The sequence below is a fragment of the Chelonia mydas genome, chromosome 2, assembly GCF_015237465.2.
Source record: "Chelonia mydas isolate rCheMyd1 chromosome 2, rCheMyd1.pri.v2, whole genome shotgun sequence".
In the NCBI taxonomy this organism is placed as follows: Eukaryota; Metazoa; Chordata; order Testudines; family Cheloniidae; genus Chelonia; species Chelonia mydas.
Genome location: NC_057850.1, coordinates 186,185,583 through 186,209,556, shown reverse-complemented (window position 1 = coordinate 186,209,556; position 23,974 = coordinate 186,185,583). Strand labels below are relative to the sequence as shown.

General features: G+C 41.8%; 1 protein-coding gene across 3 annotated transcripts in view; it reads left to right on the top strand.

The window, feature by feature from the left end:
• Positions 1-23,974, top strand: part of METTL6 (methyltransferase 6, methylcytidine) — a 42,258-nt gene that overhangs the window by 8,603 nt on the left and 9,681 nt on the right. The window contains exon 7 of one of the 3 annotated variants that reach the window (XM_037890333.2): positions 1,342-2,820. The exons of 1 other annotated variant lie outside the window; for it this stretch is intronic. In XM_037890333.2, coding sequence (XP_037746261.1) covers positions 1,342-1,490 — 149 coding nt within the window. In that variant the 3' untranslated portion in view covers positions 1,491-2,820. Of the gene's footprint in view, positions 1-1,341; positions 2,821-23,974 lie in introns of those variants that run through there. One more of the 3 variants, XM_043540843.1, reaches the window with a different exon arrangement.

The following is a 23,974-nucleotide window of genomic DNA, read 5'->3' as shown; positions in this document are numbered from 1 at the left end:
TGTTGAGTTTAACTGTGATCTAACAAATTTGTTTTTCCAGGAGTTTGATAGGCAAAACATATTGTCTAGTGCAGCAAAATGTGCTTTGTGACCACTTGGTGGTGGCTCATGGAGGAGCTTGCCAGTCAGGAGGTGCTACGTTCCTCCTTATTTTCAGCGGAGAGAAATTAAACAGATGAAAGAGAGAGGCGAAAGGAGGAGCAAATGCAGATAGTGATTGTTCCTTTTTGAAAGGGATAGATATCTGGCTCAAACAGGATTATCAGTTTCTCACCTTCTCAGAGAACTAATTTTTTCACTCCCCCAAATTATTTTTAATTAGTAGAGGAGTGAGTGTGTATATCTTACTCATAGCCTGATTTCATTACAGTGAAGTTGTCCTAGGGTGGCAGTATCCAGGGTGACCTTACAGCAAATGTGAAAAATTGGGACAGAGGGTTGGGGGTAATAGGAGCCTATATAAGAAAAAGACCCCAAAATTGGGGCTGTCCCTATAAAATTGGGACATCTGGTCACCCTAGCAGTATCTATTATTTATATTTCAGTAGCTTGTATTTCTTGCACTGTACAAACGACAATGAGCAACAATTTCTGCTATGGAGAGTTTACAATCTAATTAGGTAGAACAGATAAAGAAAGGTGTGAGGGTAAACAGAGGAGAAATGGCTCGCCCAAGATCACACAGCAGGTCAGCGGCAGAGCCAGGTCTTCTGACTTCCAGTCCAATGTCCTGTCTCCTAGGCCTCGCTCGCTCCTCCAGGGAAAGAAATACTTCACTAAGGTTTCTTCCTATGTGTATACGGAAAGCAAGTTTGAACTGTAGAGGCGTAGTATCAACATTTTCAGTGTGCCACCTTACTTTTTTTTTCTGTTTAACTACAATGTGGGAACTTGGCATATTTGCCCCTCTGTAGAGAGCAAGGCCAATCCACCACTGAAATCTTGTAAGTGGGTTTGAAGCAGGACTTAAGATGATGCATTGGCTTTGTGCTGGCCCGCTATACAATGTGAAAATAATTTCATAGTGATTCAGAAGAGGAATGGGAAAACTTTCAATTTAAAAGGATAAATGTACACAATTTGGGAAACAGATTGTGTTACCAGTTTAAAGCCCCAGTCCTGCAAGCTGCTCTGCATGAAAGCAGAGCCTCATAGGGCTCAGTGCAAGTGTCGGTGTCTGTCTGCACAGAGCAACTTGCAAGTTTGAACCCTTTGTGACTTTCATGAAAGTGGATGTAATTAAGTAGTTAAAAACAAATGCTTGTAAAAATGCTCACTAGTGCTTAAAAACAGTCGAAACTAATTTTTAGTAACACCACCTTTCATCTTTCTCCCTTGTAGAGTTCTTGTCTCATCTCTTTAAGGCTGTAGGATATGAGCAAGTGGTCAATGAGTATGTGCTGCGAGAAACTGTGAATAGGAAAGAAGGCCTGCGTGTTCCAAGGGTTTTTCTTCAGAGCAAATTTCGAAAGCCTCTAAGTGAAGCATGAGTATTTGCTAATGAACCACAGAAATGCTTGTTTAAATAGGGTGGTGAGGGGGGGAAATCTAGTGTGGTGTTTTTCCTTGGCTGTACAGTCCTGGAGTCTGCTAAACCAGAATGACAGAGTCATGTTTTCCAAAACCTTCTGTTGTTTTTAATCCTTGGGTATAGAAGATGAGAGTGACTATTAGAATACAATTTTAAGATAGGATAAAGGTACATATATACAATCAACCTCTTTGAGTGTCTAAATCTCCCCTTTTTAAAGTAAATTCTGTGCACCATTGTGTGCTCTTGTGTGATTTTAATATAAAAATGTGTAAATAAGACAGTCTGTTTTTAAATAATTCTCCAAGCATTTTGCGTAGGATTGTAATTTTCATTAAGGAAAGTATGTTGTTGAGCATAAACAGGCTAAATGTTAATTATAAGCCAATGTTTCCACTAGTTGCAAGAATGGATTAGTGTTGTGTCCCCTTCTCTTTCATATTAAAACTATTTTATATTTCTGCTAATGAACACTTTTTGTTTGATATTCATTTTTATAATAAGGGCTAAACAGACTTCAGTTCTGCAGTTTCTCACTGGAATTAATTTGCAAACTTGACACCATCAAATTGGGCCTGAATAAAGACTGGGAGTGGCTGGGTCAGTACAGAAAATAATTTTCCCTCTGTTGATACTCACACCTTCTTCTCAACTGTTGTGAATGGGCCACATCTACTGTGATTGAATTGGCCTTGTTAGCAGTACAAAAAGTAATTTCCCCTCTGTTGAGAAATGGGCTACATCCCCTAATTGAATTGGCCTCGATAGCACTGACCCTCCACTTGGTAAGGCAACTCCCATCTTTTCATGTGCTGTGTATTTATACTTGCCTACTGTATTTTTCACTCCATGCATCTGATGAAGTGGGTTATAGCCCACGAAAGCTTATGCCTAAATATATTAGTTAGTCTCTAAGGTGCCATAAGGACTCCTCGTTTTTTTTTTTGTTTTGTTTTTTTAAGTTATAGGGGTTTATTCTCCTTTCAGTGCATATAGGGCGTCTACACCTAATTTATATCCGGTGTTAAGAAGAGAAATGGACAGACTCTCCATGTGTGAGAAGTTAGCCAAAATACTGTTGTTATGAAAATAGTCATCTGTAGCAATTTGAACTATTTCTTAAGACATCTATTAATCATTTATAAGCTATTTCTGAATGGAACCTTAGTTTAAAGCGTGATCACTATTTTTATATATGCTTCTTCTTTCTTCCAGCAAAGAGAGACTTCCTGGAACTTAAGGGGGAGCACAAAACCATTGCCTCAGTAAAACATGTGACCTGACACGGACCATTGTCTTGTTTGTTTGTTTTGTTTGGCTACATCTTACAATGACAAGTTAGAAATATCAGGAAGAAACACTACTTCTAATTTATGTCCATTTCTTTTACAGGTATCCGTTTCTTTCCTGCTTCCACCCCAAAAATTAGTAAAGCTATAGACCTCTGACCCACTAACAAAGCAATTGAGCCTCAAGGCCCCATCAGTTGATGGCCTGGTGAGGTTGTTAGTTAGTGAGACCATCAGTGCTGCTTTGACATGAGTGCAGTGTGAGCGTTTGTCCATTTCTCAAAAAGTTTCAAGGGTGACTGATATGACACCCCCCCCCTTTTCCCTTTTCAGAGAGGCTGAGGCTAATGCTGTCCTGTTAAGAACAGTGGATGCTTTTTGCAGACAAGCACTTGGCTATTACATAATGTTAGGGAATGGCCAAGAAGAATGAAGGGGGGGGAGACCTCTGGGCTTTTTCCCTTCACATACCCTGGCCTAATCTTTGTGAGTTAAAGAGCCAAGAATCACATGCCTCAGTTGCTTTAAAAGGCATTTTGAATGTCACAGGACTTCTGAGTCTTGAAAGGGAATCTGGAGTCTCTTCTCTGAGCAGTGTTGAAAGAGATATTGACCCTTCACCACCCCAGAATTCAATCGCTGCTGGCAGGGAAAGCCAGGAAGTTGATATCTTGCCCAGTGAGATGACTGGTGATTGTTTAACCCAGAAGGTTACAAAGTCCTCTGAATGGTACCGTAGTCCTCAAGTGATGTCTAGGTCCCCTAGACAATCCATGTTGCAAAAGGATAATCTCCTTTCCCTGAGGTTTACACAAGACTGTAACCAATGCCTGATTCACACTGCTCTGAAATTTAATATTGTTTGAGGTATCCATTCAATGCTGTCCTTGGGTGAACCAGTGTGGCAGTTTTGTCATCATCCTGTTCTCCAAATGGTTGAAAGGAAGGAGAAGCTGATCTTAGCCCATAGCACATCCCAAAATCAGGGTGGGTTTGTTCTACGAATTCCATTAGCATTGTGGTTCTGTTTGTCCCAGAGGGAGGAGGTATTTACCTACTCTAGCCCTTGCTTGCTGTAGCATGGGTCATCTACCTTTCATGTAATTAGGGAGGAGAGGAGAAATGCCTGCCAGTTATTTCATGGTGACCAGGTTTGCAGTGGGGATTGGAGCACACAGGGAGGGTGGAGTAGTATACAGTGGAAGAAGCCTAACCTTTCCCACCTACAGACAGCAGGGAGAAACCTTGAGGTCCCCCTGACCCCATCTGGTGATGAATGGGACAAAGAAAGAGGGGAAAAGTCCAACTCTGCAAAAAGGAGGAAAGTGGAAATGCTCCCTGCAGGTGCTGGAGGTGGGGATAAGCATGCTTTCCTCAGTTAAAGACAATGGGTGTGGGTAGTAAACCACTGCCTTCCTCTCCCCCCAGAAGAGATATGTAGGTAGAGAGCCCCTTTTGTTGGCGCTTATTTGAAACGGATGATCATAGGGCCTTGCTTATGGGCCTCCATACTTCTGGACCAGCATCTAGAATTCTGGATATTTCTTTGAACCCAAAACCATTAGAAGTCTTCATATTTAAATTATAATAATAATAATAACCTACCTTAACTGCAGCTCACACATTAGAATCCTGTCTTCTTTGAAGAATTGTCCCTGGGGAGGGGAGAAAGGAATGAGGGTAAGGTGTGTAACAGGATTTTAAAATCTATCTCCATGGTATCCTAGTCACCTATCATGCTGAGAAATTGTTATGCAGCACTTTTAATGAGCATGTGTTGTTCATCTTGCTACTCGAGTTCTTGTCAGTCAAGCAGGGCTGCTGTTTAGTTGACCTGATTATGTGGAGATGACTTCCTTCCTGTCCCCATTAAGCTCAATGGGCTGCTTGATCTAGTTTGCTTAAACTTGTCCAGTGAGGTGCTCCTGGCTAGATCTGTTTCAGGCAAAATTTAAAACAGAAAACAATTAGAAAAATAACCATTCGAAGGAGAAAACAGGCCCATAATAGCAGGCTTTGTGTTAACCTTGGGAACTAAAAGACTGTTGATAGGTTGGGTTCCCTTGTGCTGTCCTGTGATTCTGCAAACACAGTGGTACTTTCGTGTTCAGCAATTATCAGTGTGCTCAACCCCCTACTGAATGTGCACAGCTTGAATGGAAACAACATAAAAGCTATTGATATTGGCCTGAAAATGTAATTAACTCAATGTTCTACATCTACAAATGTCAGTAAACCATATGCCAATGTGTGGGAAAAGATGCAGGCTTGGTTTCACCATGAAATCAGGGAAATGATTAGACCTGACAACCTTTTTCTGTTGTTTGGAATGTTAAGTTCATGCATTTGAACATATTGGAGATATGGGATACCACCAACAAAGTATTTTACTGGAAGAGTTATTCCTGATGTGTACCTGAAAGTTTGCAAGAAAATAAATAACGAGGAAAAAAAAATTAATTTACCACAGATATTTGGACTTCTGTAAGAACCCAGAAGAGATAGTATTTTCTGGATGCTGGATAACACGCAACTAAAATGAATTGTTCTTCTACGTAGTGAATCTTCTGAAGGAAGCCATGTAGGTTCCAAAACAAGACTGGCTTAAAAAATGCTGCAGACACAGATAATTATACCATTTTATGTGCAAATGATGGTCCGTGATACCGCTGCTAATATGTGCAAGACATTTTGGAAAGCAGAATTTTCCATTGTTGACTGGTTTTCCTTCGTTCAGTGCAGTTATGCATACACGATGGGTTTTCCAGCAAATGAGTTGTCTGATTATGCTTGTTGTTAAGAAGAATAATTGTGAGCAATTTCAAGCACTTTAGTGCAATGACTTCACAGTTACATATTCTGCAAAAAGATCTGGGCCTCTCAGAGGTGCAGTTGATTCAAGGCGTAAGTACATGTTGGCTCTCTCCATTTCTACTGTTAGCACATTCATTAGAACAAAGGCAGGCAATGAGTCTGGGCTGTACAGAGGCACAGAGACTGTATTTTGCAAAGATAAAGTAACTAGCCTACTCAGTGGCTTTTAGCAGAAAATGTTTTCTTGGTTGTGTTTAAAACAGATTGGACGACAGCATAATAGTTTCAACTTACATAGACTTTCTGGTGTTATATTTGTATAAATTGTTAGTACCAAATATGTTGGTATTTTTAGTAACATCAATGAAGTGGCAAATGTAATACTTTTATCTTTCATTTATGGATCTATCCATTATTTGGCTTCAGCCAAATAACCTTCCACTTATTTGGTATTCATTTGTGCACTAACTTTCAACTCTCAGTACACCCTGTATGGTAAATGGTCAGCCTGGTATGGTTCTCATGAAAGGACTAAGTAGGCCTATGCAACATGGGCTGGCAAGCCTGGAGCTAAAATAGCCCTGATTACAGGATGAGTCACACCTGGATTGAATCAGGTGCTTTCAGGCTAAGAAGAGCAGGAAGTTGCAGTAAAAGGGGGCAGCCTCGGGGTACTGCAGCTGTGTCTGTAGATGCTGTAGGGAGCAAGAAGGCTTCTGTAGGGCCCTGATTCAGCAGGGCAAAAACAGAAGTAACAGGAGAGTGGGAGAAAGCTCTCCAGGCAGGGAGGCCTGGGAGAGGCTGTAAAGGCCAGCTGGGATGAAGACTGTGTGAGTTTGTGCTTTGTGTTGTTTTGGGATTAATCTGGAGAGAGAGAGAGACACTGAATTAGAGTTGGGGGCCTAGAGGGACAGTTTGTAAAAGAGGACTAAAGAAACGTGATTGTTTGAATGACCTATGAACTCTTAAAGGGCCCTGAAAAGTGGGAGAAACAGAGCAGGGCACTCCAGAGTGACCTGTGGCCATGAGGAGGCACTCAGGAGGTGGCTGCGCACTATTAGTCTGTAATAGCACACAAAAATAAACATCTCCATATATTTGGCCTCACCCTACCTATGATGTAGCTTTTCAAAATACTGTAGTAGAAAATACACTGCCTTGTGAGAGACATGAGCTCTCTGCTTCTACAGGGGTGTAGTGAGCAAGCACTCCAACACAGCCTTGGCAACAGAGATGATCAGTCTTAATTAAGAATTGGCCGCCGAGAGGAGCGATCTGGGAAGATGACCTGGATACCAGAAGGAGTCTGTTTGGTGAACAGCTAGTGAAGGAAGGGTTCTTGGGAGGCATACTTAGCTCTTTAAAAGAGGTGTAATTCACAATAACAAAGGTGTTTGGGGTTGGCGGAAGGAGAGCTCGTTCACTTGCCCTCTGCAGCCTAATCTCTTAGGGATATTCATGGACTGGTCGAAGGATTAGAGGTATTTAACCACAGTCTGCCGAGTGTCCCAAGTCTCAGTGCATGCAGAATTTTATTTTCTTGTAGTCAGCCTCTGGACTTCAATTTGTGTATGGTGCTTGGTTGCAAAGAAGAGCTGCTGGTGTTCTCGGCTGTATAAAAGAGCTGTGATGCCGTGTGTGTGTGTATATATATATATGGGACTGTAGTGCAACTGAAGTAAAAAAAAAACAACAGTAACTTCTGAGGTTTTTATTGAAATCTTAACTTCAAGCTGGTGGTCTGGGAAAATAATTTAATCTGAAGATTTATGATGATGTCACACTTAGTGGGAGCTTGATTCTTTTTCATGTCACCAGACTTGTAGCAGCTACAAAAAACCTACGCTGTTAAAAACTGTTTAGAAGAAAATAATGTAAAGCTTTTAAATAAAAACTTGGTTCCTCTCTGCACCAATACATGGTATGTATAGATGCCAGCCAAGTGGGGCTCCATTGTTTTATGTGCTATACAAACACACAGTGCAAGACAGTGACTCCCATAAAGCTCTTACAGTTTAAATGCAAAAAACTGATAAAGGGTGGGAGAAAAGTAATATTATCCCCATTTTACAGATGGGGAATTGAGACACAAATTAAATAACTTGTCCTAATTATCAAGTGGTTGGTAGCAGTAGTGGTACTCAAATCCTGATCTGAGTTCCTATCCAATGCCTTAATCACAAGGCACTTCTTCTTGTCACTGAGCATGTCCTCTGCTACAGTGAAAAGGAAGCACTGGTGAAGAGAAATATGGCTAATACATTTGTTACCAGTAAGATGCAAGAGACCTGGGTTCTAGCCCCACCTCTGCTACTGGCCTGCTGGATGACTTTTTGGTCAGGTCATTTAATCCCTCTGTGCCTCAGTTTTCTATCTATAAAATGGGGATAGTGATACTTGCTTCCTTTGTGAAGTGCATTGAGATCTATGGATGAAAACTGCTATGTGAGAGCTAGATGGTTATTTATGAAGTCATGTAATCTTTTTCCTGAAATGGCTACTGCCACAACTGTAAATTTTTTTTTTTAAAGTTTAGTGTAGTGTGTTGAAAAAGCAAATGAAAAGCTAGATCAATAAGGAAATAGGCAATCTGAGTGTGTGACAAATTTTTTCTAGGTCCAGAAAGCAAAAAAAACAAACCCAAAATGATTTTGAGGGACCTGATTCTGATCCTGCCTCTGTTGAAGTGAATGGTAACATTTCAATTGACTTAACTGAGAGCAAGGACAGCCCCCAGCTTGCAGCTTTTACGCAAAGCTCAGGCATCAGCGTTGGTTACCAGTATACAGCACATTGAAGTATGAATTGGCTCATAGCTATGACAGTTCTGACATATCCCTCCTTTGCTGATCCTCAGAGGTTGGGGAAGAAGGGAAAGGAGGCACTGCTCATGTCATCAACCCCAATCATTCAAACTAGTGAATCAGACCTCTCCAAATCGTGTGTTTTTTAAAAATAATACATTTTGGGGGTTTTATGTGCCTTCTGCATTTTGAGCCCTTGGAGTTTATAAGCTCTTCTCTATAACCATGAGTGCTAAAAATGTTTTTCTTTAAATGGAAGCCAAGATTCTCATAATCACATGACTCCAGAAGCTGGGGCTTGAAGAAAAGTACCAAATATGATGATTGGCAACCCTGAACTGCTCCTAAGCCCAGTCCCACCCATCATTGCAGCTCAGTGACTCTGATCCTCATAGCATCAGTAGGGAAAAGTGGAGAGGATTACAGGATAATGGCTTATCCTGTAATTGCTGCAGCCTGGCAGTTTGCTGGCTTCATAGCATAAACCTTTTGGCAATACTGTGTTTTTTAGTACAACCCTATTTTATACTATTGTTTAAAGTCCAGCCACAAAAGAGCTATTTATCTATACAATACGAATCCAGGATTGTCACTCTGTTGCCTAGAATGTCTGTATAGTCAGTACAAAGTGATGGAAACAGCTATATGCATGATTGAGAGCTCTTTTTGTTTAGAATATCACCAGGTTCAAACATTTCAGTTTTGAAGTTCTCTGCTTTTTTGATTTTATGAATTACACTTGTACAGGTACAGTAAGGCATGTGTCTATGCCATGCTAGGAGTCCTAGACCTTTGTGACATCAGAGGCAACTCAACCACTCCCCGCCTTCATGCTACAGATAACTTGCATGCAACACTTTCATTGGTTGTATGAGAGAGACTGCACAAAGGGTGGATTACTTGCCCAGCTGCCACATCCATGCGACAGCACAGGCTTTCAGCTGTTAGTTTAAAAATAATAAACCTTTAAAAAATGTTTCTGTTCATTTTATTATGTCAGAAATATCTTCACTTAACACACAATATATTTTGTATTAGGATACCTTGCAGTGGAGAGAACAAAACACTAAATCACTGGCCCCCTAGGTGGCTATGTAAAATTATGCCCCAAGGCTGCCTTCAATACAAAGATGTGAAATCAAACTATTTGACAAGTCTCTAACTGGCCCACTGGGAAGGCAGCTCATTTTCACATTTTTTGTTCTCAATACCCAGAGATGCAGAGTCCATCAGCATGGTTGCTTACCTGTGCAAAAATAAAATTAGAGGAAAGGAAGAGTTACATTAAAAGGAAGTTGACTTGAAAGAGAAAGGAATAGGTGTTTGACATTTTGCTCACAAGGTGGCAGTAGATACTTATCAGTGCTACCTTCCTTTTAAAGCTTAACAGTAAACCTCCACGTAATTTTTTCCCCATGGTTAGCTTAATGATTTATACACGGGTGGGCCTATGGCCTTTCTCATGTGCCATTAAACCTTTGTTTCCTTTTTAAATAGCTCTTGGATCTTGAAGAAAGAAGGGAAAATTAGGAGTTACTTCAAGAAGAGGGCCAGCTGCTTGCATGCTAATTAGGGGGAACATCTTAGCATGATGCAAAGGCAGGATAAGGTGAAATTCCTATTACTGTGAATGGCAGCTGTGCTGCTAATTGTTTCCTGTAGCTGTGAGGCAGTAATATGTTGCACTGACAATTAGCTGTTTAATGTTCTCTCATTTGATTTTTATTAAATTGTTACCCTAGAAACTGCACTACTGTAAGATACTTTGTCTCTAAGCTTCACAACACATTGCTTAATACCTCCCTCCTCTCCAAAAACACAGGTACATTTTAAAAACGAATTGTTCCATTTTCTTCATACTCATTGTGTTTTATAGATGAGGTGCTCCTCCATCAGTCGGTCACTCAGCCAGAGCTACAAAGGATGTGCACTATTGGATATGCTGTATCTTGTATGTTAATTACACTGAGCACAGCTGTAGTTCAGTTTGCGATTTTATGACTTCCTGTACTATACTAATCTCCATCTTGTCACCTTTAACAAACCCTCCTCACTTCAATGGAAGGAGGAGGAAGAGGAGGGTAAAACGGCTTTTACCTATAGGTAGCTTGCAGTATTATTAAATACTGTGGTGTTAGCATAAACCTTTCATAGCAGCTTTAATAGCGACATATAAAGTTGGCTCAGTAGCGTCTTAGGCAAGAATTCTTTCTAGTTTTTAATATTGTAAACTTTCCATTACTGCACTGGCAGGTGACTAGATTTGTAGTAGTGGTGCCTTCCAATCTTCTTTCTCACCATTTTCCCCCTTCTAGCATTTAGGGCTAGATTGTGTCCTGGCCTTTTGCGGTCACCTACGCCGAGGGTGAGGATTCCCCCTCATCCCTTTTCCATCAGAGGGCTTGGGGGGAAAGGCTGTTTGGATTGAAATGCAGTGCCCAGGAGAGCATGGAAGCTGAGCTCCAGGTGCTTCCCTCAGCAGTGACTGAGTGACACATAGGTGGGGAGTAGACGGAGCCATTGCTCCTTTTCCCCCTCCCCCACCTATGCATGGGTGAATGGAGCTGACTGGCTGTGCAAGGGGCAGAATGCTGTACCCTATACAGCAGTGTCACAAAGCATTCCCTTCTCCATCCTATGCAACCTCTCTGAAGCACAATGCCTCTTGGTAGTCCCCTGAGGCAGTCTGTCTACATACTACTCCTTCCATCCGGCTGTGTGCTAGAAGCACTATCTAGCCATCAACTTATTCACCAAGGGTGGTATCTTACGAAGTGCAGAGTGCCATCAGCTCCCAACGAAGTTAGTGGCACCTTACAGGACTGGGCCTTTACACAGCACATTTCTGTAGTACCATTTGAAGAAGAGTATACTGGCTAGGGAGAAGTGTGAGTGCATTTACAGGGGTTTGTTTTAACATTCTGTTGTTAGCACTCTGGGGCATAGTGAAAATCTCCTTGCTCCCCAGACTACTGTGATTCAGTGTTGATTTCCTTTCTGTGGTTAAAGCAGTCAGGCAGCCACTTCCTCATGTATCCACCACAGCCATCTCACTAACTTGTTTATTCTGAAACAGCTGTGGTCAAAATTAAATACATCATTTAAAAACGCTCCCATCTGAATACAAGATGGGCTGAGGGAGGGAAAGCAGGAGCTCCTATGATAGCACCAGCCCTGAAATCAAGAGTCTGTTCCTAGCAGTGGGGCAAGGGGTGAGTGTGACAGACTATACCCTTATGTTCAGCACTTTTACAAAATTAAAATAAATTTTGTGTAAAGTATGCCTTGTGAGGTATCATTTGAAAACTCATAATTCACTGATCATTATTGTCCTGATACATACAACATTGCCAAGCATTTTAAGTTTATAAGATTCTACTGTATGATGTTACTAAAACACATTCCACATCTGGGCAAGCAGCCCAAACCAGTTCCTCAGGGACAAAAGGCTAGTCAGCACCTCAGCCAAGTGTCAGCATAATCAAATGAACCTGGTTAAGCAGCCATTATTTGGCAGCAAGAAGGGTGTGCATGAGAAATTTACATCTTTGCAGACAGACTTGCTGTCACCTGAACCCCAGCTGGAGATGATTCTCAGAGAAAAGAAATGCTATAAGAAGGAAGAACAGAGGACACAAGTCATCTCTCTCCTCTCATCTTTACTTACAGCATCAACAATGTTTGAAAGACAAAAGGGGCATTATTGAACTGGGGAAGTGGTCCTTGCTGAAAGATCCAGCCAGACTGCTGTAAATGTGTGATGAGAGAAATCTTTGCTTTGCAGTCACTTAACTTTATCCTCATGCACAATTATTTCAAATTTGATGACCATCTATACCTCCAGACCAGTGGCACTGCTATAGGCACCCACATGGCCCCACAATATGCCAACATTTTTATGGCTGACCTGGAACAACGCTTCCTCAGCTTTCGTCCACTCACGCCCCTTCTCTACCTACACTATATTGATTACCTCTTCTTCATCTGGATCCATGGGAAGGAAACCCTGGAAGAATTTCACCACAATTTCAACAGTTTCCACCCCATCATCAACCTCAGCCTGGTCCAATCTACACGGGAGGTCCATTTCCTAAACACCATGGTGCAAATAAGTGACGGTCACGTTAACACCATCCTATACCAAAGACCCACTGACTGCTGTGCCTACCTTCATGCCTCCAGCTTCCATTCCGGACACACCGCATGATCCATTGTCTACAGCCAAGCGCTGAGGTACAACCACATTTGCTCCAACCCCTCAGACAGAGACCAATACCTACAAGATCTTCCCCAAGCATTCTCAAAACTACGATACCTGCACGAGGAAATAAGGAAACTGATCAACAGAGCCAGACATGTACCCAGAAGCCTCCTGCTGCAAGACAAACCCAAGAAAGAAACCAACAAAACCCCCCTGGCCATCACATATAGTCCTCAGCTAAAACCTCTCCAACACATCATCAGTGATCTACAACTCATCCTGGACAACGATCCCTCACTTTCACAGGCCTTGGAAGGCAGGTCAGTTCTCACCCACAGACAACCCGCCAACTTGAAGCATATTCTCACCAGCAACTACACACCGCACCATAGTAACTCTAACTCAGGAACCAATCCATGCAACAAACCTTGATGCCAACTCTGCCCACATATCTACACCAGTGACACCATCACAGGACCTAACCAGATCAGCCACACCACCACCGGTTCATTCACCTGCACGTCCACCAATGTAATATACACCATCGTGTGCCAGCAATGCCCCTCTGCTATGTACATCTGCCAAACTGGACAGTCCCTACAAAAAAGGATAAATGGACACAAATCAGATATTAGGAATGGCAATATACAAAAACCTGTAGGAGAATACTTCAATCTCCCCGGACACACAATAGCAGATTTAAAGGTAACCATCCTGCAGCAAAATAACTTCAGGACCAGACTTCAAAGAGAAACTGCCAAGCTTCAGTTCATTTGCAAATTTGACACCATCAGCTCAGGATTAAACAAAGACTGTGAATGGTAGCCAACTACAAAAGCAGTTTGTCCTCCCTTTGTGTTCACACCTCAGCTGCTAGAAGAGGGCCTCATCCTCCCTGATTGAACTAACCTCATTATCCCTAGCCTGATTCTTGCTTGCATATTTTTACCTGCCTCTGGAAATTTCCACTACATGCATCTGATGAAGTGGGTATTCACCCATGAAAGCTTATGCTCCTATACATCTGTTAGTCTATAAGGTGCCACAGGACTCTTTGCTGCTGTTACAGATCCAGAGTAACATGGCTACCACTCTGATACCTGATAAGTTAGGTATTAGTTTGCATTTTACCTTTTTATTTCTTTGTAACCAATTCTTTTAGGCCCGATTACTTGTAATCACTTATAATCTGTCTTTCTGTGGTTTAATAAACTCGTTTTATCTAAACCAGTGTTTGTTTGCATTGAAGTGATGGGAGACCTCTATTTGAGATAACAGGGTTTGTGCATATCATTTTCTATTCACGAAATGACAGACTTTCTATGAGCTTGTACTGCGCAGCAGGAAAGAGCTGAGCAGTACAAGACGCACATTTCTGGGGACAAACTAGACTGAGAAATTGCTGGTGTCACTCTGCAATATAATTCAGGAGAGACACGCTAGAGCACGCATCGTTCAGCTGGGAGTGATTTGCATGCTAGTGAACAGGCCAGACGTAGCTGATCACGCAGCAAAGCAGTGTAAAAGGCACCCTAGGTGGAGAATGGAAGGGACACAGCTGTTCTACAGTCCAGATTGTACCCTGGGGAATGTCCCAGTGGCACAGCGAGCAGGCTATATGTGCAGCTAGTTGTTTTGAATGAAGGTTATACTTTAAGCACTGGTATAGTGATTTTAAGTGAGTCTCAAGTGTGGTGGCTGGAAACAGTTTAAAAAAAGGGTTAGAGTTTGTTTTCTGTTTGCTTATTTCGGGTAAGGGAAATAGAAACAGCAAAGCAGTGTAAAAGGCACCCCAAGTTGGAGAATTAAGGGGACACAACTATTCAACAGTCCTGATTGTACCCTGAGGAATATCACAGTGAGCTCTAGCCTAGACTCCTGGTTCCTGTATCCATAGATGAGCTGGAGGGGACATCAAGTTTCAAATATGTCCACTTCTCTACCTGGAGCCTCCTGCATCCCTTCAGATCCCCTGGGTATCAACAGACTATATGCTACAATTTGGACTAGATATTCTTTTGTCTGCCAATTGACTTTTTTGCTTCAACTTCCTCCTGTCACCCACTCCCCAAATGCTGCCTGATGCCAGCCTTGCTGTCCCTTCTCTGTGCTGCACTGTATCCTTTCATCCTCTTCCTCTTTCCTAGTACCAGTGGGAGAAAAAGCCTTCATGTAAAGGAGAGGAGGCCAGCCTTCAAGAGTGTTCACCAGCAGCGGCTTGTGTTGTGTCTACCCAGCACTGTCACCACCACCCCTTAGGCCCCATGAAATGAGGACAGTCTGCTCCGTAATAACACAAACAACATGCAACTAGACTTTTCCCAGTCACCACCTTGCTCGCCATTCCCTTGTATGTTCTATTCCTTTCCCCATTCCTTACATTGTTTTGGTTTTTGTTTTGTTAGGCTGCAAACTGTTTGGGACAGAGATCTTGTTTACCACTATGTTTACGCAGCACTTAATCCAATGGAGCCCAGCTTTACACAGGGTTTGTTGGTGCTACTGCAGCTTGAATGATAAATAAGAGTGGAAGAAATTAAAGAGGATCAATTCTATGGACAAATGTTCTGGCAAAACGCTGCCTTCACTGTTCCAAGTTCCAACTGTGCTGAAGTCTCATTTGCAAAGAGGAGGTGGAGGAGGAAATGACTTCACCAAACAGTGTTAATTGCTGCTCATTATATCTTTCTTCAACATGTGTTTGATTTTAGTTCTTTATTTTTAGTTTAATTAAATTTAGTTTAATTTTAATCCTTTCTGTATTAAGCACAAACATTGCCAGTAGGAGTTTTCTTACATTAGCGGTAACAATGAGAACCCTGTGTGGATACAAAATTTGTATCTGCAGCCGATCCGCAAACATGACCTGTGGATAGCTGCATCTGCGGCTATCCACAGATTTGCAGGGCTCTAGTAACAACCTCCACTGGCTCTCCATTAAGCTGGGTATCAACTTCAAGCAGTCTGTTCTTACATTCCAGACCCTATGTCACCTAGCCCCAACATACTGCTTTAATCTGGACTTTCGACCCACCACCCTCTCTTCAGGCATTTAAACTGGTCTCAATGTGCTCTTAGGCCCTGGTCTTCTAATGAACTCTGCTAATGAATCCCTGGGTCCATATGGACACACACTGACTTTAATGGGGCTGCACATGGATAAAGAGGGCTGCCTACACAGTTCACTGTAGGATTGTGTCTTAGTTTCCTTCAACCATTGATGCCTCCATCCCTTCTTCGACGTTATTCCTTGTGCATGGAATATCCGCTGAAAACCTAATTCACTTCTCATAGGAGGCATGGCAGGAGTGAGGTTTTAGGAGGGATTTGAATTAGGAACAGGAAGTGGCTTGGTAACTAGTTAATTAAAACACATACATGGAACCATCAATATGTGCCTATTATGTGGCTATTGAATGACAACAGGATCTTATTGAAAGCTTTCTCCTGTCTCTCTCCTTCTGAACACATAGGAAGATACAGTCTCTGCCCTTATCCTTTTTTGGTTTTGACTGTTGGATCTTGTCTGTATTTACCATGTATACTCAGGAGGGAAGGGGGTGGTGTTTTCACTTGTTTCGAGGTGTGCCACCTTGCACACGTTTATGTGCTCAAAGCTATTAACAGTAAGAGAACGTCAGAGTGTACAGCAGAGTCAAGACAGTATAAGTCACACCAATAACTATGGTTCAAGGAATTTTCAAGCACTCAGATATAACCAGTGTAAGTTCCACAAGCCAGATAGCTCCTGCTCATGTAACTTAGAAATGCTGCTGTGAACCATGGCACTGTTAAATTCTTTGATCAAAATATTGGGGGAATTATTAAATGGCAGCTCGTGAGTAGGGGTCTGCTTCGGAACAGGGCTGCTACTGGAAGGAACAGCAGGGACAGGCATGCAAGGCCTAAGGGCAGGTGTGAGCTGCCGTGCAGATACACTGAATGCAAGCAGCAGCAGGCAGACCTAGTCCCTCCCCAAACGCAGCACAAGGAGCCTGAATGAAGCCTACAGGTGCCCCTTGGACAACCTGACATTCTGAGGGGGAGGGGAGTAAAAAAAAAATCGGGGGGGTGGAAAAAACCAAAGGGCTAGTGACAAAGGGGAGGTGGGGGAGGAGCAGAGATAAGTTAGAAACAATGAGCTACGGACTAACATGAGGTGGTTACTGTTAAGGTACCTCTACGCTGCATGCTTTTTTTGGCAGCATTTGGAGTATGTACTTGAGTAGTCCCCCTAGCATGGATATAAATAGCAGTGTAGACAGTGAGGCATGGCTTAGGTGAGAAAAGACATGCCTGAAGGGCATATGTACCCAGATATCTACATGCTTTCTACTCACCCAAGCAGTGTGTCCTCCTCTTAAACTGCTACTTCTATCAGTCTAGTGCCCTGCTGCAGGAAAAGAGTCTGAAAGGCTCCAATGGTGGGAGGCAGAAGGGAAAAGCTCCAGCAGAGGAAAGGCTCGGTCAGGTCCCTGCCTCCGGAAAAGGCAGTGGAACATGCTGGCAGGCTCTCCCCACCGCTGAGCCTTTCCCTGCTGTGTTCCCTCCTGCCAGAGCCTTTCACCAACAGCTGTAGCTACACAGCACAATGGGGACACAATTTGCTTTTCACTCCTCTTTACACACACTCTACACACCACTGCAAGAGGGGTGCAGTGTAGATGTAGCCTTAGTCTTTGACAAATGCAGCTGTCACAAGCAGGCTTTTTCTCATCCCAGACCAAGTAAATGCTAGCTATGTCTTTGCTGTGGAATGAGGTGTAGCCCTCCTGCTCCTGCTTCTTTTTTAAATATATCTATGAACATTAATCTTTCTTCAAATCCTTTTTTAAACACAACTATACCAACAAAGTTAGACGAGGAAAGGTACAACAATGTGGGGTGGTTTTTTTGTTCTTTCTTTCTTTCAATCTCATGATTTTTAAACCCATCTCATGACTTTGTGATGCCTGACTCATGATTATTGAATGCTTGCAGTTGCTAGTACAGCACAGAGTCAGGGGGAAAAAAAACACATACAGTCCCTCTAGATCAGTGCTTTTCAACCTTTCTTTTTTTTTTTTCCATTTGTGGACCCCTACAAAATTTCAAATGGAGATGTGGACCCCTTTGGAAATCTTAGACATAGTCTGCAGAACCCCAGGGGTTCACGGACCACAGGTTAAAAACCACTGTCCTATGGTAACAACAACCTTTTGCAGATCCCTTACATGTAATCTGTGGACCCCGCAGTGGTCCGCAGACCACCAGGTTGAACACCACTGTTCTAGATGGACAAAGGGCAGGTATATGAAGTCAAAATTATGGTTGGTTGTTTGTAGAAACTAACTTTGAATTTCCTGATTTACAAGCAATTTTTTGTTCATTTTTTAACTACAGCATTCTAATGAACTTCTTGTTTAAGGTATATTTATTTCTAACTTTAACTCTAGCAATGATTGTTTTGTTAAGGAATTATATACAATACATATAACTAGGGGAGGTCACAGACTTTGTCCCTGGGTAGGCTGAGCTTACTCCACACTCCAGGAGCTCTTTCCAGTCCTCTGTTTTCTCCCACAAACTCTGCATGCTACCCTCCCATCCCTCTCCTTTTCAGACAGTCCCTGCAATTCCCCCTGGCAGGGGTTCTATGTGTCCACCATTCCAGGGACATAATGAATATATTCTGGCTCTGACACTGCAAACACTTATACATATGCTTCATGCACGCAAGTGTTTGAAGGATCGGGCTCGGAGGTGATGGGCATGCTAGAAACACCTACAATAGATCTCTATCCTTCAGGGAAACAAATTGGGTCTGTAGTTTCTAAAGACAGAGGTGAGATATGTGATGGATGAAAGCAATTTAGAGACATTCTAAGTCTTTGTTGTAATTTGTGCCTAATTTGTTTTACACTGAGACAGACATTAGGCTCTGTAGTACGTTTTTAAAAAATGGGTGCTTTAAGGATCAAATGTTAGTTCTTTCAGAGTGGTTTATTTTCCCCCTTGATGTGCACCTGCAACTTTCATTGCTGTTTAATGAGAGTTGAGAGTATACATGGAAAGGAAAATATATTGTAATCTGCCATTTTAATAATTAGGAAAATATTGAATGTAGGGACCCTGTCTGAAAATTATGGTTTGGTCCAAAAGTATTTCAGTGCTTTTAACAATTTATTCCACTTTAATGAGTTCTTAACACAGTAAATTATACTCCTAGAGTAAATCACATCTCTGGATGTGTGGATATGTAAACATTGTATTAGATATGTAAACATTTTAAGTTAAAAGAACTTCTGTTAGCTATACCTGAACATGACAAATGATAGATGATTTCTTAGTCCAAAAACTTAAGTCTGCCTTTCTTTTGACTAATAACTGTTCTTGGTCATGAAAACAGGCTGTAAATATATAACAAAGATTGCCTCTTGCATAACAAGATAATATACTCTGATCAGGAGTCCAAATTTCAAAAGCTTTTTAAAAGGGTATTTATCGTTAAACCTTATTTAGTCTATGCTATTGTACTTTTAATAAGGCTTAACTTTAAGTAGAAAGAAGTCTTCTGTACTTTACAGTTTTAACATTCATAATGAATATCTAATTAAAGTTCTGTTTAATTTTAAAAGCATGGATTTGCTTTTCACTCTCTAAAATTACCATAAAAATCAGAAAATAAATTAGTCACACATCCCTCTTCAGAGATCCCATCAAAGCATAATTATAGTAATTTTAAAAATTAAATCCTCAGAGTGAAGTCCATAGTATCTGCTCGTACCAGCATAGATAGGAGGAGTTTATTTTTGAAGAGACACGATCCAACTGTGCACACTTGGGTACCAATTAGGGACAAATCTTCAGTACAAAAGTAACAAGGAAGAGTGGGTGGAGGGTCATTGGAACAGGATCTAAAATAATAATCTCTTTTTCTAACCATGTTCGTATAGCAGCATGAATCACACAATAATGACATGACCTCTCACATACACATTTTTGGGATATGGAAGATTCATATAAAAACAAGCCACCATCAAAACCATGCCAGGCATTTTAACACCTCTGAGTGCTATAAGAGTGCACCCTCCTCTAGCAGAAATCTGAAGCCCAAACTACCCGGAGTTTTTATACTGATTTAAGTAATGGGTTAGGGGTGTAATTTTCTACTGAAATAGTTAAATCAATACAACCCCTAGTGTGGGCACAGTTTTACTGGCATAAAAATGCTTAAAATGGTATATCTTATTCCCCTTCCCTTACAAGAATAAGCTATACTGGTTTGAGCACCTTTATACGGTGTAACTTTGTCCACACTGGGGGTGTGGGGTGCTTACTGCAACTATACCTGTATCATTGACATAATACGACTTTTGTATGCAGACAAGCCCCGTGTGGGCCCTATGCTGATAATGCAACATTATTCTTGCTTTGACTGGGCATGGCAACAAGGGTTGTGTGAGGTTAGCACCCTCCCTTTGCTCAGGTCACCCAAACTAGGTCAACATGGGAGGAGTTAACTCCATTCCAAAAGATGTGGCACTGACTGCTCGACCTCTGTTCCCCAAGGTATATGCCTGAGCAAGGCAAATGGGTTCAGATCCTCGGATAATGTGAACTAGCATAACTCCATTGACTTAACTGGAACTGTGCTAATTTACAGGAGCAAAGAATCTGGCTCATTGTGTCTAGGCATTCCAACTAAGGTGATGCATGTGCATCCAGACCCCACTAGTATGTAAAGAGCAACAATTTTGTCCTTTAACCTTCTGTGCATGTAATGCTCCAGTGGTGGGGAAAGCTGTAAAAGCGTCTTTCCTGATCTCAGCCATGCCGGCATTTACTCAGAGGTGTGACAGGCTGCCATATTCTAGTTTGTGTGAAAGGTGATCCTTAAAACCCCAGCCTTGCCAGCTTATTTGCTGAGTTCAGGTGTATATTTATGCTGCTTTTCCTAGCAGGTGTCCTGGCAATTCAGTGCAGAATGTGCTTGGGGACAGGATGATAACTGGACCATTCAAAAGTAAAATAAGATTAATGAGTTGCTATTATTGGTGTTGCTATAATTTAGAGTGCATACTTGGTGTTCTTGATTCACAGATTTAACTGAAATGTTAGTGTTTTGTATGAGAGAGAGTCAATGCCCAGAGCTTTCTTAAATGTTCCAAAAAGTAATGCACAAACACACCTAAACAATAAAAGGTTTTGCTTTGTGAAATAACTGTTGGGTTATTTTAATAGTTAAAATAAAATGTGTAATAATAATCACCACAGTTAGATTCTGGACATCTAAACAACGGAATGTAGAGGTTGGTAGATGATTTCTCAGATGATTTATTTAAGGTTGGATAAAACTTATTAACTTAATTGGTGCTAGTGTGACTTCAGGGTGGCATTTCCTATGTGTTACCTAAAAGTGTTTAGGAACTAATTTGATATTCACTGTGATCTTGAACTGACAATTCTTTGGTATCTAGATGCAAGGCAGAGTCTGCAAGTGATATACATGGAATCCTACATTAATTTAACTTTGCAACAACTCTAATTAATGAAACTTAAAATCTCCCGTTATTCTGAATTTAGTGGTAGTGTCAATCACCTAATTCCATTCATCCAGTTTATACTGAAAATCTTTCTGTTATGAAGAACTGGTTCTAGATTGTTTGGCTCTCATGCATGTGACCATAAACCTGGGGCACAACCTCCCCTTTCAGAAATGCAAGCTAATTATAGAGCTGCTGCAAAATAATAAGTAACTCAAGTGAAAAGAAAATGGTAATTACACAGTAATTCATATGCCTGATGCTGTGTTATCTCTTGATAAGCGTAATTGCTCTGTGTCGACTCTGCATACAGTCTGTATAAGCATGTTTGAATATGTATGTATTCCTGTAAGGGCTCTCCACTGCATGCTATTTTCTGCCAACGTAAATGGTTGCTGACACAGCATCATGTCTCCAGTTGTTCCTTGATCAAGCCTTCACGAGGTTTGTGTTAATATCCCTTCCTTATTAAAGTTAATGTCACTGGGGATTGCCACCTTCAACAATTTCCACATCCTAGGCACAAAGGAGATTGTAATCCTCCAGAGGGAGGAAATAGACAGCATTAAAGCTGCTCTCTTTCTGAAGATTAGCATGTTCTCTGAAGGAATCATCCCTGTGAAGGGGGTGGTCATCTCTCACCTTCCAGACTGCAGCGTCCCTGGCTTGCTTCATGCCCCTCAGCTCTCTCCAAAATGACTGCTTCAGAAAATCATCTTCTCTCCCACTGCTGTGCTTCTGACATTCCCACCTGTGTGTTTCTTTTCCAACTCACTCAGCATCACTTGCACCGTGGGAGGACTAATTACAAGAGGGCTTGCCATCTCCAGTGATGCTATATCAGTGGAGACTGACATGGAGGCAGATGATAAGGCTGCTAGACTTGCTCAGAGCAAGTGTAATCGACATGATGGTGTGATTGCCTATGCCCCTTTGACAGAAATTTTGTGTGTGGATGTATGATGTGCAACACGTATGGGGTCCACATGCGGTTTAGCATGAAAACTCTCTACTGTAGACATGGTCGGGTAGCAAGAGGGTAGTTCAGTGTTAAGACAGCCAGGAGGTTACCACATTGTCAAAATGTCTTGTGATGTGGATAGTTTCCTAAGCAGGAGCTGGACTGAGACCACCGTACAGCCATCAGATTATAACAACCTTCAGCCATCACCAACCTGCCCTGGAAACCTACCTCTATCTCCAACCTTTATCACAATATCAGACTGTATGGATCAAGAAGCGATGATCTATTGTAATTGTCCTGACAAGAAAGCACCTAAAAATTGTCACCAATCATCTCCCTTGGTAGACTCAGCATTTGAATAGTTCATTTACAAACAAAGGTTTTAGAGTAGCAGCCGTGTTAGTCTGTATTCACAAAAAGAAAAGTACTCCTTTTCTTTTTACAAACAAAGTTCTTAGAACTTCAAACGAACACAGCAACTGACCCTGCCAGAAAATCTTGAGACACAGAACGAATTTCACATTCATATACCCAGACTGCTTTAGGCACCCATTGTGCCTGCAGTCTTAGGAGCAAACATTACTAAAGGATTTATGCATTATGAGAAAGCTACGCTGTGCCCCTGAAGTGGCAGATCAGAAATCTCACCTATTAGGAAATAAAGTTTCCTGTAATCATCAGTCACTTCCAAGAAGCTGGAACAAACCTCTGAAAGAAGTAAGAAATGGAGGTGGATTAGAAAGAGAAGCCGAGGAAGGGTAGAGGACAAAGATGGCTTTCAGGCAACATTTAGGTGGGGAAATGCACTTCTAACCCTAAAAAAAGAACAGGAGTACTTGTGGCACCTTAGAGACTTAGCTCACGAAACTTATGCTCAAATAAATTTGTTAGTCTCTAAGGTGCCACAAGTACTCCTGTTCTTTTTGTGGATACAGACTAACATGGCTGCTACTCTGACTCCTAACCCTGAAATTATCTGTGTACACATGCATATTAATTAAGGGTGCTCTGTAAAGCTCCCCTCAGTCCTCCCTAGCAGCCACAGAGCTGTTCAATGAAGTGCTGAAACAGTCCCTGATCTCCTGCTGCTGCTTGGGGTGGTTACTGACACCTCCCCGCCCTCAGAATATGCACTACACATTGTGAGGAAATTGCCTGCCTGTATAATTCAACTAGAAAATGGAAGCATTGTAGAGGTAGATTAATTGGCTGTGAATGGCACAAATAATTAGGGTGATGGGAAAGTTCTTTGGATAAAGAAATTAGGAAGGGGCTCCTTTATAGGTATGCAAGACAATGTCCCATTTGAGTCCTGTATCACATGCCCCTTCCCCCCTGCCGAGGTTTAAACCTGCTTTTGCTGAGATAACACAAGGAGCTGGGGTCACAAGGTGGGTGGCCCACAGGGTAGGGCGAGGTGGCCTAAAACTGCCATGTTTTCCTCTATGCTGGAGAGTACAGTATGCCAAGGTGAGGGCCATGATCTGAGATGGAAAATCAGGAGGTCCACTGACTGAAAGCATCCCTCACGATCCCCTGATCTACCTTAGCTGGTGGGATTTCTATGGAGCAAATGGATTTTAAAGTTGCCCTCACTTTGGAGGAACTTCAAGGGAGAAGAGGTGGTAATACCACATTTTACCCTCCTTAAGGATAAATCATCCCCCTGGGACACAGGGCTAGGCTGGCCCAGTGAGTACAATGTACACCTCCCTGCACCAGCAAGAATTAATCTGGTCCATAGCATCTAAACCAGTCAAGAAATGACTCAAAAATGGGAATTAAAATACTACGGCTAGACTAGCTGACTCACGTACAGCCTTAATCAAACACTTTGTCGAACTAT